At 41.8% G+C, this 19,930-nt stretch overlaps 1 protein-coding gene across 6 annotated transcripts in view; it reads left to right on the top strand.

Moving 5' to 3' along the window:
- Positions 1 to 19,930, top strand: part of SLC4A11 (solute carrier family 4 member 11) — a 97,026-nt gene that overhangs the window by 65,211 nt on the left and 11,885 nt on the right. For 5 of the 6 annotated variants that reach the window (XM_027799961.2, XM_055714392.1, XM_055714381.1 and 2 more), the window contains 8 exons: positions 5,453 to 5,578; positions 6,334 to 6,447; positions 7,333 to 7,465; positions 7,776 to 7,849; positions 12,476 to 12,725; positions 13,483 to 13,589; positions 14,739 to 14,907; positions 17,754 to 17,927. In XM_027799961.2, the coding sequence (XP_027655762.1) occupies positions 5,453 to 5,578; positions 6,334 to 6,447; positions 7,333 to 7,465; positions 7,776 to 7,849; positions 12,476 to 12,725; positions 13,483 to 13,589; positions 14,739 to 14,907; positions 17,754 to 17,927 (1,147 nt within the window). The remainder of the gene's footprint in view (positions 1 to 5,452; positions 5,579 to 6,333; positions 6,448 to 7,332; positions 7,466 to 7,775; positions 7,850 to 12,475; positions 12,726 to 13,482; positions 13,590 to 14,738; positions 14,908 to 17,753; positions 17,928 to 19,930) is intronic. The other variant, XM_055714399.1, reaches the window with a different exon arrangement.

Below are 19,930 nucleotides of genomic sequence, written 5' to 3' on the forward strand. Positions count from 1 at the left end.
ACAATTTCTGGAGAGTGGAAGATGCAGAGATGAGCCAAGTTGAAATTCAAGAACTACTGCAGCTCAACTGTGAAGTACTCACCTTAGGAGCAGTTGTGCCCTTTCAAATAGGATATGAGGAAAGGAGGAATTTTTTTAAAAAAACCTATATAAATATATTAGCATGTGCCATTTCTTCCCAGAAACCAGAAATTAGGATGAATTCTTTAAGGATTTGCATGGAATGAAAAACAGATGGAGCATAAAGCATCTGCCATAAACCACCAAGACCGAAGGTGATCAGGAATGTGAAATTCCTGGACCATCTCAAAGCAGCAGTGTACCAGAACATTGGGGATTTGAGCTATCCAAGTATCTGTGCTCCAGACAACCACGTGTGCATCATCAAAGAGATCTGAATTACAAAGATGCCTTTTTTCCGAATGGTTGGAGTCTCTAAATCCTCAATCTGAGAAGCATCCTGGGGTTTTGGTTTAGACAGATAAACTGATTAAGGACAGGGTGATAAATAAGGCTTTTGTAGGGCCAGCAAATGTTTTGCCAGTTCGACTTTTTTGGAATTGGTAGTCTTTACACATTACACAAAGCTGGCAATTAAATTACCTTTAACCATCATGATTTGGGAGAAGAAATAAAGGAAACATCTTTCTCTTTCTCCTTTTTTCTTCCAGATTAGCAATCAACTTTAGGTCTGCTTTGGATTGTGAAGTCTTGTGCATCTTACTTAATGTGCAAGGATCAAGGAAGAGTTTTCTAAACTTTTTTGGTCCGGGGCTTTAGTGATATGGTTGGTTTGTAATAGGTGTCTTCCAGCAGGGCCAACTGAAGATGAACTGGATAATGTTGAGCCTAGGAACACCTGTAACTTCCCTTTTAATTTAGGATTGATACAATTTGTCATCTAGTCTCCTTTTAATGACTACAACCTCTGTTTATGGGATTCTGCTTTCTTAAAAAAAAAAAGTTTGTACGGAACTTCATCCTGATCTTGTCAAGTAGGCTTAAACACGTGTATCGATATTATTACTCTTTAAGACAGTCAGACCATAGCAGCTTCTTGAATTTTTTTGTTTGTTTGTTTGAATGAAGGAGGGAATTCTGCCTGGACACAGCTACAAGTTTCCTGAAACCCCTTAAAGTTGTTACCCTTATCCCTCAGTGTGTATTTTCTGGTACCGCACAGAGGAATAAATACTTAACAGAGGTAGCACCTGGAGTGCCTGGGAGGAAATAGGAGGTGCTTGAGATTTTTATGGTGAGCTTTTCTGTGTTCTGCCATATCCCTTTGCTTCTTGGAGAGGCAGGTGGTGAAGGGGAGAGAGGAGAGCTGAGATTTATTCTGGTTTCCCCCTGTTTTCCTAGACCTGTGTCCTCAGAACACAGCTGTGGTGGGTGGATAGTTCAGCTGGAGATGCAAATTCCTCCCTGTCCTTGGTCCTGCAGAGGGTCCCTAACCAGCTCCTGAGAGTAAGGCAAGCACATCTGCTGGCAGCATCCTTGGGATTTGGTAGTGGTGTTTTGCAGGAGGAATGCAGGCATGCTTAGAAGGAAGGCTTGAAGGTGCTGGAAAAATAGGATTGGAAGGTGAAGTTTTGTGTTGCTGATTGTCTAAGATATCACTGGGCTTAAACCTGCTAAAATGTTGACTGTGGACTGATTGTGGCACGTGCAAAATCTTCATTGACTCTTGCCTGGTTGCACTGGCCGCCTTGTTTGGCAGGATTACGTTCTTGAGGGAGGAAAAAAATAAAAGAATTGCAGATAGGCTTTTCCCCTTCTCTTACTGCTCTGCTGCCCTAGGTTAGGTGGTGGGGTAGCTCCTGAATCACTCTGCAGCCCTTCATTCCTAAATATCAGCTGGATGTAAAAGTTCAGAAGCCACTTGAAGACTGACTTGTTGGATGCTTTGGGGCACCATGACCTGAGTTGCTTTTGAAGTCTCTTGTTGTGTCAGTGGTGGGTGGGAATGCATTAAAGATGCATAAAAGCATCGTGTTTTGTCTGTGGATGTTTCCTTCCAAGAGTCTAGCACTTCATGGGGAAATGGGCTGAAAGAAGCAATAGAAAGGAAAGCTGTGAGCCCTTGGTTTGTTTCTTCATACTTCTCTATTCTGAGCATATGCTTGGCTTCTCTGCTCCAAAATTGGTAAGACTGGATTTCCTTTTCCAGTTAAGTTCTTAGTCTCATTTGTACTGTTCATAGGACTTTAGGGAAGATTCGTCTTCTGTTCATCTTCAGAAAATTGGGCAGAGTCCAGCAGCTATTAAAATAAGTGAAAGCCCAGCTTGAGGGCATTAGCAGAAGTTTGCAATCCTTTGAGTTCTTATGGCTCAAAACCCATGAACAGATATCCTTATTGTGTGTTTTTACCATTCAAAGGTGACTTTTTTTTCTTTTTTTAAATCGTGGCTTAAATAGACACATCCTTGCTGCTGTGTTGCAGATTATTAGAATTAAACTTGTTTTTCATCAGATATTTCAGGGAAGTGGGAAGGAACATTAATAGTCAGACATTTCATAGAATGTCCATCTGTCTCAATTTTGATTCAGTAAATGTACAATTAGTAGTCTTAAGGAGCTCTAGTCCCAGTCTCTCGGTCTCTTGGTCATTAGCTTGTTGATGCAGAATACCAAGCAAAGTGAGGCCAGCAATGCTGCAGTTTTTCTGTAAGTCTAACCTTGTCTTGAAAAACTTTGACATTTCAGAAATTCAGGTAAGCAAAATAGAACTGTCATGTTGATGAACGTGACCTGCTTCCCATTTCAATGTGTAGATGTACCTTAATTTCAAGGGATTGCTTCTGTAAGTCTACTACTCAAATCTCACAGCTGGACTGAGAGTTGATTTTCTGCTACAAATTTACATTGTGCAGTTGGAGTGACACATTTTTTCAATGGCTTTATGAGCCTGCTGCAGATGAAATGCCATCATAATGCAGCCCACCTTCTTTTAAGTGAAGTAATGTCAGTCCCTGGGTTGCAAATAGACCCTGAAAATGTTTAGCCAGATGTTGCCTTTAAAAAGGCAAAAGGTAAATAGTGGTTAATACCGGATTTTAGTGTTTGTCTCGGGTGAATCTGAATGAGGAGGCAGTATTTGCTCATTACTTTAACTGCAATTAGAGGGTGATTAATCATGTTTGTGAAAGACTATGTTTAATGTGATGTAGTTTTTGTCTCCATTGTGAAGCGAATTTAGCTGCTCAACAGAAGGGATTCTTTGCTCCTTGCATCTCATCCGGCTGATTATGGACTAAAGTACTGCTTGGTACTGGAAGTCTTGGACCCAGCCATGATGTGATGTAAGGACCTCCACATCAGCAGGACTCCTGCTGCTTGCTTTGCAAGGATCGAAGCTGAAACTAAAAGCTACGCCTGAGCTTTTGTGATGCTCTTCAAGGCTTCTTCCTTCCTTCTGCCCTCTCGTACCATGGTTTATCTACCTGAAAGACAGAAAGCACCTCCTCACTTATGTCTCTGCTCAGCAAATGAGCCTTTTTTAGTATCAGTTCCTTCTCTGGTCCTGGTTGCCTGTTGTCTTATAAATGATTTCAAAGCTTCAAAGATTCCAAAAAGTGGTGTTCTGGAGTGGTATGGAGTCCTTTGAACAGGGATGTGACCACCTCTACTTATAAAACCACCAGGTTGTCCACTGTTTGCCCTGCCAAATCTTTCCATTTCTCTAAAGGTCTTGGGTGCTTGGGAGTATGAGGTAGGAGCCTGCAGCTGCAGGACGCAAGATCACATGAGAAAGCTTCATCTGCAAGAAGGAAATTTCAGGCCTTTTGGTTGCCAAGAGTGGTCAAGAATGTGGTCTGTGGTTTCTGAATCTTCTCAGTAAATAGAAAAGAATCTGCCTTGAAACAGCTAGGCCTGTGGCTCCTGGAAGGTCAGGCTCATATTTGTGTGCTTGAGATGTCTCTTGTTAGGTTTTAGCCCCTGCCCTGGTTTTTTGAGGATGCTGAGCATCAGAATTCCTGTTTCCTTTTTGTGTCTGTTCCTCTTGTGTCTGTGAAAAGGAACCATCTCAAGGTGTCCTTTATTCACGTGGCTGCCTGTTCATTACACATCATCTTTGATTTTTGGTTTTCGCATCTTCCTCCTGTCCTTATCTCTGCACTGCAAATGATGCAGAAAACAGATGTAGATAAGATTCCAAAGTCATTGAACGATTGGGGGTTTTTTGTTGTTTTTTGGTTTCGTTTTTTTTTTCATTCCAGTTAGTCTGTTGTGGCAATGTCCAGCTTTTCTTAGTGCTGCATCAGCTTGTCTAATGCAAAGCCCCTCCCTTCTCCAATTCAACTCATTGGCTCCCTTGCCAAGGGACTGATGCTTGCAAAAGGTTAGATGACATTTGGGAGCTTAGGGGCAGATGCTTGTGTGGGAGTTCACTGCTCAGGGGGCTTACAGAAAGAGGAACTGGGCAACTCCAATCTTGTCCAAATGTCTTACAGCAGAAGCGCCATCAAGGATGGTGGCACAGGCAGGTTGAAGGCTGTTTCAAGGTTTTCGTTGAAAAGGCTCTCTGGTGTATCATCTCTGAAGAGGTGGTTTTGTGGAAAAACTTCTGCTCTTCTCAAGCAATATCAGTCGTTGTCATCTCTCATCCTTTCTCTCATGTGATCTGAGCTCACTGGGGATGGACATCAGCCTGAAAACAGGAAAGGGAAGGGAAGCTACTTCAGAGGCCCTTAAATTCATATTATGACACTTTAATTCTCTTTCTGGCTGCTTTTGTTTTGGCCTGGTGTGTTTTTTCCGATGGAGATGAGAGGGGATGAGTGGATGGAAAAGAAAAAAAAGCCATTCTTTCAGAAGGAATTTTTTTAAAGCAAAACCCTCAATGTACGCATTCCTGACCTCTTGTGCTATTTGTTTTTGTAAGTCTGCTAGCACTAATTGGCTCAGCATAGCATATTATTGATTCAAGCCTATAACCTCAGATTTCTGCCTAGGGAAAAATGAAGTGCTTCATGTTCTCCTGTGCAAGGCATCATAAGTTGCAAAGACAAGTGATCATCGTGAAGCGCATTAGGGGCATAGTCCAGAATAAAAAAGTCCTATAAAGCTGGTATGAAAAAGGCAGGGAATTAGGGGGTTTATAAACCCTAAACTTACGGTTTCTGCTTTGATCCTCTTCCAAGCTTTTGGGGCTGGCAAAACTGAACAAAAAGCTTCCAGTATTTCCTGTTCTGATGATGCCAGAAACGTCTCTTGAAGCAGTCTGTTGGCATGTTGGTGCTTCTGGTCCAGATGAAAAAAAGAGCATGGATGTACAAAATCAAATGTTAAAGACCTACCTATATGTTTAAGACTAAAGTGTGGACTGAACTTCTACTTCCGCCTTTCAACATGAAAAGAACTAATGGTACATATGGCTGATTTGAGTAGAGTTTCAAAGGTTTACAGATGGTCACTATTAACTTGACTTTTGTTTATGGTTTACACTAGGTATTATTGGAAACAACAAAGCTATAGGAAAATACATCACAACTATGATCTTTCTGTATTTTGCCTGCCTCCTTCCATCCATTGCATTTGGGTCACTCAATGATGAAAATACCCGAGGAGCTATTGGTAAGTTTATCAGTTTTGTGCATCTGTTGTAAGATTCCATGTATTCAAAGTTAATAGCTCTGGTCACAGAAGGTTTTAATAGTTTTTATTTACTGAAAAAAAACACAACTGAAGGTTTTTCTAATTGTTGATGTTCAGGACTTTCTCAGAAGACTAGGAAAATTGAACACTACTTTAAATGGTTATCATCTGACTTGGACTGGTACCATTACCTGGTACTGTATTTTTAAATGATGCTCGCTTTATAATGATGTAATTATGTTCCAGTTTTTTCCTAGTACAAGTTCCTGTGCTTTTGATTTTAATTTGATTGCCAGTATCCAAACCACTGGTATAGCAGATGATGCTTTGCTCTATCCCAGTTATGGCCCTGAAGCAGTTCCTACTGTTGTTACAGTTCATAGGTGTCTTAGTCAAAATCTTGTCCTGAAGGCCTCCACAAACACAGGTTATGTTTTTATAGCCGTTTAAAATAAAACAAATATATTAAAAAACAAACATAAACCCCCCAAAACCAAACCCAAAAAAAAAGCCCTCCTAACTTTCACAGTTCAGCATCTGGAAACCTGGTGGCATCCTAAATTATTGGTACAAGCTTCCTGGTGAAGGGTCGCTTTCTTGCTTTCACAATGTCTTACCTCTATACCCTCTAAACATTGCTCTTGCTCATTAGTGGTTGGCTTCTATGCCCTGTGAATGCTCCTTGGTCAGGGAGGTGTGGGCTAAAAACCCTGTTTGTTCCTAACTACTTGTAGATGTGCAGAAGACAATCGTCGGCCAGTGTATTGGAGGGCTGCTTTATGCGCTTTTTTCGGGGCAACCTCTAGTTGTACTCCTAACTACAGCTCCTTTAGCACTCTACATTAATGGTAAGTTTATTAAACATGTACATCAGGGGAATTGTGTGATTGTAACTGGCAGAATGGGACCTTGTACTACAACCTTGCAATCCTGTTAGAGCTTTAGTTGTGTATTTTTAACTAAAACAATATTAAAGGGCTGCTTCTGGTGCAGAGGGAAAGGGAAAGAATTTGATTCAGATATAATAAAAATTGGTTTCTAAAGGAATCATTTCACATAGAAAAAAGTTTCATAAGAAGAATGAGCATTTCTGCATCAAGGAGGAAATCTTTTCCTTCTAATGGTTTTCTCATGCTGCATTTAACCAACTTGAGGATTAGAGCCTGAGGTAAAGTTTTTTGCTTGGTGGTTTTTTTGATTGGTCCGTTAAGCTGTGATGAATCGCTTTCCAGTTACAGCTGCAAGATGATATTCCTGAGCCAGAGGTGTAAATGAGCCAACTCAATATCTGTAAAAACAATCAGATGGGCTATCACAAGCTTGAAAGGTTGAAGACATGAGGTTTTGTTACCAATGCAGTGACTGCATACACATGGTGCAAAAGCATGTCTTGAGATCCCTTGTTCAACAGCATCCCAAAACATCAGCAAAAGCAAATTTCAAGGGCTGATTTTTGGCCTTGATTCCTATGAAAAATGCTTTGAGCAGTGTGGGAGACTATTTTTCCCAAGTGCTTCTCCCCATTTCTAGTGGGGGAAGGGGGCAGGGAAGGGGAGAGGACAGTTTGGGTTAATCCAGTGTTCATCTGGGAGTGTAACAGGTTTAATGGTATCTGCCATAAGTGCATTGGGGCAAAGTCTTGACATTGGTTCTTTTTGCCATCAAGCAGATGGGAATCACAGAGTGGCCATGACAAAAATTTAATCTGACACGTGAATGCTTCATTTTTGCAGTCATCCGAGGAATCTGTGATGACTACAACTTGGATTTCAGTGCTTTCTATGCCTGGATTGGACTATGGAACAGCTTTTTCCTTGTGATGTATTCCCTCTTTAATTTCAGTCTTCTGATGAAGCTCTTTAAAAGGTAGCTATTTTTAAGAAGTCATATTTTGATCAGATTATTCAGCAAATGGAAAAATTATACATTCCACAAGCTCCTTAATTACAAACTTGCCACAAAATGTATTTTGTGAGATGAGGCTAGTATCATTTCAGCTTATTGTTCCAGCTTGAAAGAAGCTTTAAAATATTCACTGGATTTTGTTTCTTGAGTTGGAGTCTAACTAAAATTGGTATATTTTCATGTAAATGAATGATTACACTGATTTGCCTTTGAATGGAGTTGAACGCAGACTCTGCTAATGGCTATATTAATTCCTGGGATTTTTCCACAGGTCAACAGAAGAAATAATTGCACTTTTTATATCCATCACTTTTGTGCTTGATGCCTTCAAAGGCATTATTAAAGGTAAGCCTTGTAACAATGTTTTACAGTGTAGATCTCTCTCAGCTTCTTTGTCAAAGGGATTGTCAAACAGAAGTACAAGGTGCAAATATGCATGATGTTTGCTTGTTCCATGTTTGTTCAGGGTCTTCAGGGGAAAAAAAAATCATTGTGTGAGACTGAAGCAGCCCTTTGTCAGCAGTTTACCTGGATATGCAGAATTTCTATCAGGTCTAATTTCAGTTAGCAGAGATAGGATTAGTGTCTTAAATTTTACCAAATGGAGAAGCCATAATAGAGTTACTGTGAAAGTCTTGTCCCGATACCAGTCTCTTTGAGTGGTGCTGGCAAAAAATTATCCAACTTAAATGCAGTGTCTCTAGATCTCTTTCCTTGCCGCATTATTAAAACTACATGGAGGGGAGCTGGAAGATGGGTTGGGATCGCCCATTCTTACATGAGCTCTGAGACCCTTCTTGAATGGCAGTGTAAGGACTTCAGTGCCTTCCAGCATGTTCCTAAAGCGGTTCTCCCTTTCTAGCCCCTTGGTTCCCATTTCTGACTTAAGTTCTAGGTGAGTATCCATGAGCAGCCTTGGAGTTTGACAGGTTTCTCTGGCACCTTTCTTCCTCCTGATCAGGACTGGTAGGAGGTATTTGTGAAGATGAAAGACATTAGCAGAAATGTCATATGAATGGCAACCTTTCTGCTCATTGCAGCGAGGAGCTGGCCAAATCTGCATTCCTAGTTTTTTATGACCTACTGTCCCACAGCCCCATGTTTAGGCTATCCTTTGGAATCCTTCTGGACATACCCGAAGCATACTGAGCATGTCCCTTGTTATCAAGATTCTCAGGCTTGGCTCGTTATGGTGTCTTGCATGCAAGGAAAACACCTTCAAAGAGCAAGTTTGACACTGCAAAGCAATTTGAAGTGAGATACACTCCTTCACTGGGAATCCTTAATTTGACTCCTTGGGCATATGCTTTGATTGTGCAATAAAGAGGGTTATGTTTTTCCTCTGCAGAACACCTGGATCTTTCAAATATCCTGCTTAGGCAAAGCTCAGTGAAGGAGAAGGTGTTCTGGGATGCTTTGCTTTCTCCTTGCTCACTATGTAGCTCTGAGCTTTGCTTAATGTGTGCCGTGTTCTGGAAGCACGGGACATTCTCCCTGTAACGCTGAGGTGTTCCTCAACAGAGCATTCAACTTCTCTGTAAATATTAGCAAATGTTCACAGTGCTTCTGTAGCAGAGAGCTGATTTATCATAGAAGGGGCATGGTGTGCAGGTTAAAGCTACAGAAATCATCCATCGATCTCTGCTGCCAGACTTCCAGGAATGTGCAAGTAATACCTCAGTGTATTGCAGTGGGGACAGGAGAGGATCCTGGAGGTTAGCCTAATTAGTGGATTAATGTAATTCTCCCTTGTACTTGGGAAGGGCTGAATTTATAGCAACAATGGTAATAAAATCAAACCAATGCTCTACTCATTTGCCAGCTCATGTTGGCTTCAGCTGCATCTGGGAGTGTTCAGCAGATGGGACCCCAGGTCCAGGCATGTTCCCAGATGCAGAGAGGCACTGATGCTGGCAGGCACAGACTTTAACAGTCTCAGGGCTCATATTTAAACACATGACACCAGTGCAGTTCCTGGCCACATGCTCATCTTTCTTCTTCCACTCCTGTTCTGTAGCAGGAGGTGAGGGATGCTGCTGCCACCACCACCTCCTCCCACTTAAAACTTCTGTTGAGCAGTAGGAAGAGTAGAAAGAGAAAGCTGGTCTCTTCTCCATGCTGTTAAATGTGTTTTGGTAATGGCTAGCCAGATGACAGCAACTTTGGGCTTCCTTAGTGCTGGTGGACATGCTGCTCTTGCTCAGATATGTTTTCCTTAGTCTGTTCATAGCCTTGATACTATTTTTTTTTTTTTTTTTGCAAGATACTTGTATGTGTGCAGGAAAGAAGTGGGTGTGTGTGTGCAATATTGTACAAAGGAATCAAGTCATGTGCATTCACACTATCCCGGTGACACTGTTTTCACTGTGTGGCCCAGCCACCGAAGCTGTGTTTGTTTGATCTTGACATCTGCGCTCTGCAGGAAATGGTGGTGAACCAGCTGAAGCAAACAAAACGAGTTAATGTTGTTGGAGGGAACTTGAGAGCCTGCTAGGCTTGAGAACGGCTGTTTCAGTGAGGGCACCACCTGCTTTGTTGCTCACTCTGGATGTAAGCAACAAGACTCATTTAGCTCTGTTATAAAACAAACTATAAATCCGCAGGAATTGAATACTCTATAGCAAGTCTGTGGTGCAGGATGAAGGCTGCTGCTAGCCATCTTGGCACATGTCATTGTTTTAACTAAAATACAAGAGTAAAGCCCCTGAATAAAAAGTTTCTTCCCCTATATCCAAGATTGAGTGGAGCAATGCTATCTAGTTTTGAGATGGGTGCGAATTGAATTGCAGCCTGAGAAGCAGCATGAGTTAATGCAGCCAGGCTGAACATAGGGCACCAGGGGTGTGCTTAGCCCTGAATATATTACTGTGATATATCCAAAGGTGGGAAATAGAGAAAATCCACAAGAACCAAACCAAACTTTTTTTCTTCATTCCAGTCCAGATCTAAATACGGAGGCAATACATTCTGCACAGTTACCAGTCTGTGTGTGCTACTGGTTTATCATACGCTCAGTAATTGTGCATGTCTCTAGGATTTGGTAACACTTCAGGTCAGCTGAGATGGTGAACAGGCTTTTAGCCCTGGCCAGCTGCTAATCCCCGGGAAATACTGCCATAATCATTTTTGTTATGACAAAAGTGTCCTTTCATGTTTAGAGCCGGAAACTGCAAATACTCCAATGGCCTGTTCTGTGCTGGTGTGTAGGTCATGGCAGTGCTCTGTGCCTCAGTTTACCTGTTTGCAAAGCAGGTGTGGGTGTCCTGCCTGGGCTGGACACAGCTGTTGGGATGCAGAGAGGAAATAATAGCAAAGCCTCTTCCGCAGCATGCAATGCAGAAATACACAGTGCTAACAGAGGTCATGATGAGATTGCTCCTTACAGGGGGAACCTTTCTCACGCTTTAAAAGTAAAATTATATCCTCATTTCTGGCTGCTGCTGAGAATGATCTGAAAGGTTAAATCTTGAACTGTAAACCTTCATGATCTTTAAATGTATACACAGAAGTATTGGATGTGAAGTAACTGGTCTTTTCTCTTGTGCCCTACATGCCCTATTGACCCCATCCACTTGTCAAATGCCGGGACTCCTTTTAAAATATAAAGGTGGTACGAAAATATTATTACTGCTGTTAAAATAGCAATGTGGCTAAACATGGGGTGTTTTACACGGGGTAAGCTACAAACCAGCAGTAGCACAAACTGTGCTTTGGTCAACTTCAAGGTCCTAGCAAATACTAGTTGTGCTTTGCAAGAATGTTTAAAGTTTGTTTTGCTTGTTTTCAGGTATTTTCAATTACAGTTTGTTTTGCCTGCTTTCCCTGTAACTGCTGCAGATGAAAAAATGGATGTGCTTGGGGTTTTCAGAAATGTGATGAGTATTTGGGGACAGGGAATGTTATAAGGAGCATTATAGCTTAAGCTTCATATTGTTGTATTTTTGTCTAAAGAGGATGTTCTTGCCCTAACTTCTGAGTTTCCCTATGCAAAGTTTGAAGGCTTTTTTGACTAAAGCAAAGAAAGGTAGGGGGACTGCAGAGCTCTGACAGTGGTTTCCATCCCCATGTATCTCCCTGTTGGTATGGGGGAAGCGGGTGCTGCCTGCTGCCATCTGATCACATAACATGGGAGTACCAAGGCTGCAAAACCCAACTCCCATCTTCTGGTTTTACTTGTTCCTTGTGGCACCTCAAGTTCTTCTTTCCCATAGAGAGAGCTGAAATGTCCCCAAAACCACATTTATATGCTTGGAGCCAGCCAATGCCATAGAAATGGGAACACAGCTGTCTAAATGCTAAAGAGAAAAAGTGTATTTACAGCTGCTAATTACTTACATAAATATGTCTGAGCTAAGCTAATGCATTTATGGACAGTTCCAGAGGCATTACTTGAGTGTTTCGCTTGTACAGGTTTACTTCAAGTGCTCTGTAACTGTTTCAATTTGCAGTGTAAATTTAAATGTTCTGCCAGGTTTTGCGTATCATCAATGCTTATCTTTAAAATCTGGACCAGCCTGGGATAAGTAATTCTTGTACATTTTGTAGTCCACTTAAGAGCAGCCAGGCTGCACAGATCCTTAAGTTTTTCAGAGATCCTGATGGAATTTGTTTACCAGGCTGCTGAAAGTAGTTGTCTATATGTGTATGTATATAGGTATATTTAAAAGCAGCGATTCCAGTGCTAGGAACCAAATCACATAAATAATTAGTACTGGAAGTCCTTACACTTCAAACATGTCGCTTTAGGTCAATTTAACTTTTACCTATTAAAATAAGTGAAAAATAAACTTGTAAAGCACTGGCTTCATAAGAAAAGCAGCTCTCCTGATTTCACTGGCTTGAGGGTTAAGCTATGAACCTGGGGAAGCATAATGTAATGCTACATGATCAAGCAAGAAAGAACCACTTTATTTTACTTGCTTTGATTGTCACAAACCTATCCTAATGCTTGCCTGTTGGTTGTTTGTACAGTTTTTAAGAAATATTACTACTATGGGCACACGGGAGACAGTTACTTGGAAAAAGCCCGAGCTGATGCTATTCCAAGCCTCGGCATCAATACCACCTTCTTGATGAATTCATCAGTGAGCAGATCCATGTCCCTAGAGAATCAAACAGGCATGCATGATGTGCATTATGGACGTGAAACTGCCGTCCTTAGTCTCATGTTGATGCTGGGTACCCTTTGGCTTGGTCATACACTCTATCAGTTTAAGAAAAGGTGAGTTACTTCATTCTTAGAGCTCAGACTACTGGTTATTTCATATTACCTGTCAGGAATCGCTGATGGCTTAGATCTTAATTTTGTAACCCAGAAAAATCAGGTGGAAATCTTCCATTAGTGGTGGTGGAAGCCAAAGCCAGAGATGAACTTGGCTGGCCACCTGGAAAATGTTAGCAGCAGAACAAAATGTTCAGTCACTGGACGATGTCCTTCCGTATTTGATTTGGCGTCACAAGTGACTTTTTAGAAAGCTGTGGGTGAACTATGCGTTTCTCGTTGGAACCCCTGTAACTCCCCCCCATACAGGCATTTACTGTTTTGGTGGGTAAAAATCCCAGATGGTGCTGGAAGATCTACTGGGAATGTACCTTCAGGGTGCTCTTGGGACTCAACTGCCCAGCTCTAATTTGGGTTTCACTCCCGTTGCCCTTTAAAACTCTTCTTTTGAAATGCAGTAAGCAATTAAACTGAAGTGGAAATGAGACACAAATTGGTGTTTGGAGGACATTTTTCTAGCTTGCATCTTAGTTTCTTGTTTCTTTATGGGTTTTGCCTATGCATTCATAAACCTTCAAAACTATAGATTCCAGAGGATTTAAGGCTGAATTAAAGACTGATTCTTCACTCCAAGTATCTCTTTAGAATTGCAAGACTGGACTGAATTTTCACTTGTTGAAGTATTAATGCTATCTGGATTAAGCAATTGTCCCTACAGTGAGATGTTGATAGAAATCTTTTTCTTTTTGAATTGCAGTCCATATCTGCATGCAAGAGTACGTGAAATTCTGTCCGACTGTGCCTTACCGATTTCAGTTCTGACTTTCTCTGTTGTGGGTTCGTATATCTTCAAGGAAATTGAAAGTAAGCTATATTTTTATTCTCTGGAATCCTGGGGTGTATGAAAAAGAGAAATTAAACCCTAGGAAGGTTTTGCTAAAAAAAAAAAAAAAAATAGCAAATTTCTTCCATATAATTTGACCTCCCACTACCTCAACACCTCAGACTTCCTCAATATTGGATTTAATCCGTTCAAAACCTTGATGAAACAAAGCTGAGTGAAGTTTTTTCTCTGGACAAATTATTCCAGTGTGTCTTTTCATTTCAATGTAATCTAAAGTACGTATCTCTTACAATAAAGAGGGTCAACAATTTCTGGCAAAGAACAAAGGGTAGAGTAATTAGCAGGCAGGAAGTGTTGTTGCCAGTCAGACGTAGAGCTGATGATCCCAGTCTGTCCTCTTTGTCTCCAGTTTACGTTTTCCTAATTTAATTTAGGTGAAATGGTGCAGAGCATCTGGGCAGTTCTAAATTACACAAGGAAATCTAAAAATGAGACACCATTCATTGGCCAAATAGATCAGCTTTTCCATATCAGGAAGTGATAACAGGGACAGGAATTGCATTGTCCTGTGGTGACGTGACTGGGTGATGTGAGGAAATGTATGGAAACAAATAAGAAATGGCTTTTTTCTGTGATGGCCATTCCATCCAGTTGGATTGTAAAATGATGTGTGGCCATGTGTGATTTATCCCTAGTCATGGATTTCTTCCAGTGGCAGGAAACTTAGGGGCATTTTAAATGAAAATGACTTGCACAGCTTGCTGGATAATGAGGAAGCTTTAAAGTGCCTCTGTCAGTTGACTAACTGAGCAGGAGGAGTATAGTGCTAGTTAGAAATAAGGTTTTCTAATTCAAAAATGCCTTGAATCTGCGGAAAACAACTTTCCCTCTTTTTGTTTTGCTCAAATATATGTAATGGCTCACTAGGACTAGCACTGGTCTGTCAAATCAGGATGGCAGCCAAGTTCTAAGAGGATGGAGGAAAAAAATAAACTAAAACAGCCAGATGAGCCCATCTTGTATGGTCTGACTCCCACATGACAGAGCATCATGCCTGGTTTGCTGCATTAGCTCCCAATAGTTCATGGTGTGGATAAAACATTACTTGAGTCCATGTGGATGATTGCACAATAGGGTGCCTCCTAATGTCATTCCTCTCCTCTTTCCAGTGTCCAAATTCAACTACAACCCATCTGAGAGCTTATTCGTGCTTGCCCCGGTCCAGTCTCTCTCCATCGGGTCAGTGATGAGCGCCATGGGGCTGGGATTCCTCCTGTCAATGCTCTTCTTCATAGAGCAGAACATCGTGGCATCCCTTACAAACGCCCCAGAGAACAGGTAATACTTTTGGTGTTACTCTTCCTCTGTGGAGGTATCGAGTCTTTTCCCGGCACTGCTTGTCTGAATATTAGAAAAGGTTTTCAGGACTTGTTCTTCACAACTCCTGTTGTCACAGATGAAAGTAACTGTACTGATCAACTCCTCACCATCTCCAAAACCCAATATTGTGGCAAAGTAAAGAATGCAGAGCATCAGTGAGCTCATCACCTCAGCCTGTTTCTTCTTTGCCGTGTGTGAATGTTATGTAGATGTTTTGTATGGTTTGAGGTCTTGGGATCGCTAGCGAGTGTCTGACACATGTGGACACTTGCACTGCTCTTGCAGTAAAGAGAATTTTTTGAAAATGAGGAGCCAGTGACCTACATAAATGTCATAACGTGATATGCTGCAGCTGAGCATCCGAAAAGAAGTGTTTGGAGCTGGTAGTCTCCAACTGAGCTGAAGTAAAACAGTATGTCTAATAGGTCTGATTTATATGCAAACTTGAGTTAAGATGTTGTACTGTTAAAGTATTCCCTCTGATGTTTTTATGCCAACTGCAATCAGATATGATATCAAGAATGAACGTGTATGACTTTTCTCAGGGAATCTACCATGTCTCAGAGGATTTTTTTTTTGCTAATGTAATGTGTGGGAGGGTTCTCTCCTTGCATAACGTATATTAGCATTTTCCATGTAGCTGGAGTGACACTGAATCAGGGGAGAGAAGAGCAGCTCAAATTCGGTTCACACAGTTTACTAATTTGGTTTTCTTTAACCACTTGATTTTTTTTTTCCTTTTATCTTTATTATATCCCTTTAAAGTTTTGCATAAATCTGTAATGTAAGTGGGTCATCTCTTTGCTAATATGAGTTTCTTCTAAACTTTTGTTATTTTCCACTAGAGTGTCTTTAAGGAATGTAAAATATTTTTTGGAGTTCTTCATAGTGTTTTTCATAATGCCTTGTTATAGGGCTGAGCTTATGCTAATCAGGTGTCAGGGCATGGGTTTTTAGAGATGGAAAAACTAGGACTTGACACCTTCCGCTTGTGGTACCATTACAGAATAAAAATACCAGTGTCTGTACTAGCCAAATGGAGAATGTGCTGTTTGGTGTCTTAACAAATGTAGTGATTTCCTCCTGGAGAGAGAGAGAGAGAGAAAACACCCAACCAAAAACAGAGAAAAGAAAGTACACTGATATGCTTCGCTAAAAAAATAATTAAAGCAAGCATATAGGACAGTCCAAGGAATACTGGGCCAGTTGGGCAGTGTGACGATGACCTAGGATAAGGCATCTAGATCTCTGTATGCATGTTGAGCTAGGCAGGCTCAGTGGAGCCTAATCTATTGGTCAAAGCAAGTGTATACCACAAGCAGCACTTGAAGATTGCAGAGACCAGTGTCCCAGGGAGACTAAAACGATGCTGCTGTTAGATGTATGGCCTTTGTACACAGAAAGCCCTCGGAAAAGGGCAAACAGGACAATCAAATGGTAACCCTGGGGGTGCTGGAGAAGCTTTTGCTTTGAGAAGGCAGCACGTGAACAGGGGTTGTGCTTTCAAAGCATGAGTCAACACAGGAAGCGTGTTTACAATCCCACCCTTCCTGCCAGCACCTTCCATCTTCAGAGGCATTGCAATGTAGATGTCTACCTGACCTAATCACCCCATGGCCTCCTCAGTCAATGAAGGTGAGCACTTCCAGTGACACTAGTCGTTTTGTTCCAAAACCAAACCCCACCTAGGATTTCTGCTGCTCCTTGAGATAGACATTAGGCATAGATCTTCATGTGCTGGGTCATGTCTACTAGCTCCATGCGTGTCACGTCCTAGAGCATCTTGGATGGCTCCAAGTCTCTGCTTAGGTATTGAACAGAGCTTGCTTGGGTGACATTGAGACACCTAAATGGTGCTCTCTTTCTAGCTGATGATGGCCAGAGAGCAATTCAGCTGATCCCTGGTGTTGTGTGAGGTTACAAACTGCTGTGTGCTCTGATGGCCAGGTAGAAACCCAGCTTATAGACCTTTAATTTAGGTATCAAATTCTGAGGGTTGAATCATTCCCTAGCCTTTTTCTAGCCTTTATTCATAGTATGTGAGTACCATGTGGGTGTATTCAGGAAAGGGGAAGACCCTGCAAAAAGTGGCAAGGTTAAACTGTATGAGAGTTCAGTGTTAGCAGCTGCTGTCTGTGTAGTCCTTGCAAGCTGAATGTGAAGTGGTCAGCTTCCTTGATGAAGGCTGTCAGTTTCCCCCTTCCCTAACAAACAAAACGGGGAGGCTGCCGAGCAAGTTAGAAGTGTATGTCCTTGGTTGACTACCAAGGAGAAGCTGAAGTTTAATGACTTTGTCCCATTTTCTTATCATGCAGTAGCAATTATATAATTAGGGGATTACTGCAGCATACTGAGCACGTGTTCTGCTTGTGGGGAAGGAGGGAGATCACAGTTAAAAACATGATGGGTGGGAAACTTCAGTGTCAGTATTTTGGCAACCTGTGCCTAGGTTTCTAACCACTCCCTTCATGGGCTCTGCTAGCAAGTATACATGTCTATTTTGAGTGAACTCTGCAATAAGTGTAGGAACAAAATGCTGATGAAATTTTCATGGGCTGTTGTTTTAGTGGGTTGCCTTTCTGCTCAACGTTGTTCTTTACAGGAGATGACTGCTTTGGGAGCAAGCTATCAAATTTCATTACTTTTCAAGTTGGTGTAGTGCACACTGTAAAGCAGGAGGTGTGAAATCGCTCTGTGCATGGAAGTGCACTTTGGCGTTTAGCATTTGAGCTCAGGTTCAGCAAGGGCAGCCTGTTACAGTTTGCACCGGGTGTTAACTGCTGTCAACCAAAACCTCATTTCAGGTTGGTGAAGGGAACCGCTTATCACTGGGACCTCCTGCTTGTTGCGCTGATCAACACAGGGCTGTCTATCTTCGGCCTCCCATGGATCCATGCTGCCTTCCCTCACTCCCCAATGCATGTCCGTGCCCTGGCCTATGTGGAGGAGAGGGTTGAAAATGGACACATCTATGAGACGTAAGTAGGAACCGCAGAGCTATCTTGGATCTCCTTGCTTTCGTTTGTGGTTTCATAATCCTTTAGGTACAGTGGGTTACGTGGTTAGGGTTAGCTGTAGTCTTGAAGGTCTGCAATATATGAAGGTGGAAGGGAGATGCACCAAATGAAGCCACCTCAGCCAGTATGGCTGGTGGCCTGGCTTCATCCCCCTTCACTGAAGTGCTTGATTTAGGACAGGCACAAATTTATGCTCTTGTCAGTGGCTGGCAGCAGCCTGCAGGGATTCCACCCACCCCAGTGCTAATTGTCCTCTGGAAGAGTTGGCCAAGGCCTTTTTCAGGTTTATCCTTGTGGAAAGCTGAGGAGATGTCTTGGCCAGCTCTTTTCGAGATGTCTTTACCAGAAAAAAATCCAGTCTGATTCATTGCTGGAAACCTGTCTGGTGGTTATTACAAAGGGTGGGAAAAATGCAGCGTTATTTCAGAGCTCCCATAGCATCTTCCACCACATTTTGGGAAGGCGGCGAGATGCTTATTAAATTTTCTTGTTTTTAAGAAAAAGCAATTGAAGCCATGCCTGGGTCATGGCTTTTTATTTCATACCAGCTTTTTTGCTTTTCTGAGTTGTCCAACACACTCTTATCAAAGACCTATTAAAAAAATAGTAATTTAAAACCTAATCTCTATTCTGTAGTGGGATTCATGAGAAATTATCTCATCTGTTTGATCTCAGCATGTTACAGTTGAGTGCTTTTACCTCAGAAATGGCAATTTCCACTCATATGCCATTAGTTTTAATTATGCTGTCTTGGTTTCCATTTTCAGAGTTGTCACTTATCAAAAGTGAGGCTAAGTGGTCATTTACTTTTGGGGATGGAGTGACTCTGTCTTTTAATTTCAGTCTTGCCTTCACACTATTCTTGGTGCCAGCTGACCTAGCCCAACCTGGTAAAGTTACTTTTTGGGTCGGTAACAGACAGATTTCACCTTCCACACCTGGAAATTGCAGAGTCCTGCTGCTCCCTGCAATGTTTTTTACAGACTCTTCCTGGGAGATCAGCCCCTTGGGCTTGTGTTCCCATTATTACACTGGTACTAGTTGTTCCCATAACTATATCTGTCTGGAATAAAGACTAAACCATATTTTTTTAAAAAAAAAGCAATTTTGTAATCTGAGTTCTGTAGGGCTTTAATCTGTGCCTTTGCTCCTTGTGCCCATGATCTGCTTTGGGATACCTCTTTTCTGAGGTGCAGAACTTGCACTTTGAAACCCATGTGCCAAGCCTCCCTCCTGTGTCTTCTGTTGTCAATTTTAATACCTGGTGGGTTTTTTCCTCTTCTGCCACCCACTGCCTTGATTATGCATTCTGGCTTCTCCTTAGAAAGTCAAGTCTTGTGTCCAGATTAAGGACTGCCTTCTGTCCTTGTCCTCTGCCCCTTCATCCAGCTGCCCAAAACCAGCACTGGAGAACCCTCTTTGGCCAGGCTAACCTGGATATGGCTCCAGTAATTGTCATGAAAGGGCTGAGGGATGCCCTGCTCTCACTAAGCATATTCCCTTGCAGCACAGCTCTTCCTCTGCTGGAGGCAAATCAATGTGGAAATGAGTGCTGCAAACTGGATATTGGGAGGGAAGAGGGGGACGAGGATTTCCTAGTTATTTTAACTCCCTTTGAGACTGAAGCAATTTGTTCTCTGGAAAGCACTGAGCTATAAACAGGAGGCTCCAAGCAATGTTGTTTTGTTTTGTTGTTTTTTTTCCTCTTAGCCAGCTTCACTGAAAAAGAAACATACTGAAGCTCAATTAGAAAATCAGGAGTTCTTTCAGAGCTGGCTCCCTTGGCAGGCTCCTTTCCTGCACTCAAATCAAAGCTCTTGATGAGCAAGATGATATAAACAAGAATAAAGGTCTGTCACAATGAAAGCGAAGATTTCTTCTCCCCTGTAGAACAACAACTTGAGTTTCATGTAGCAATCTTCAAATAGGCTCTCATTACTCATGTGGAGGAGGTTGGGAATGGC

This window comes from Falco cherrug, chromosome 1 (genome assembly GCF_023634085.1).
Source record: "Falco cherrug isolate bFalChe1 chromosome 1, bFalChe1.pri, whole genome shotgun sequence".
Classification (NCBI taxonomy): Eukaryota; Metazoa; Chordata; class Aves; order Falconiformes; family Falconidae; genus Falco; species Falco cherrug.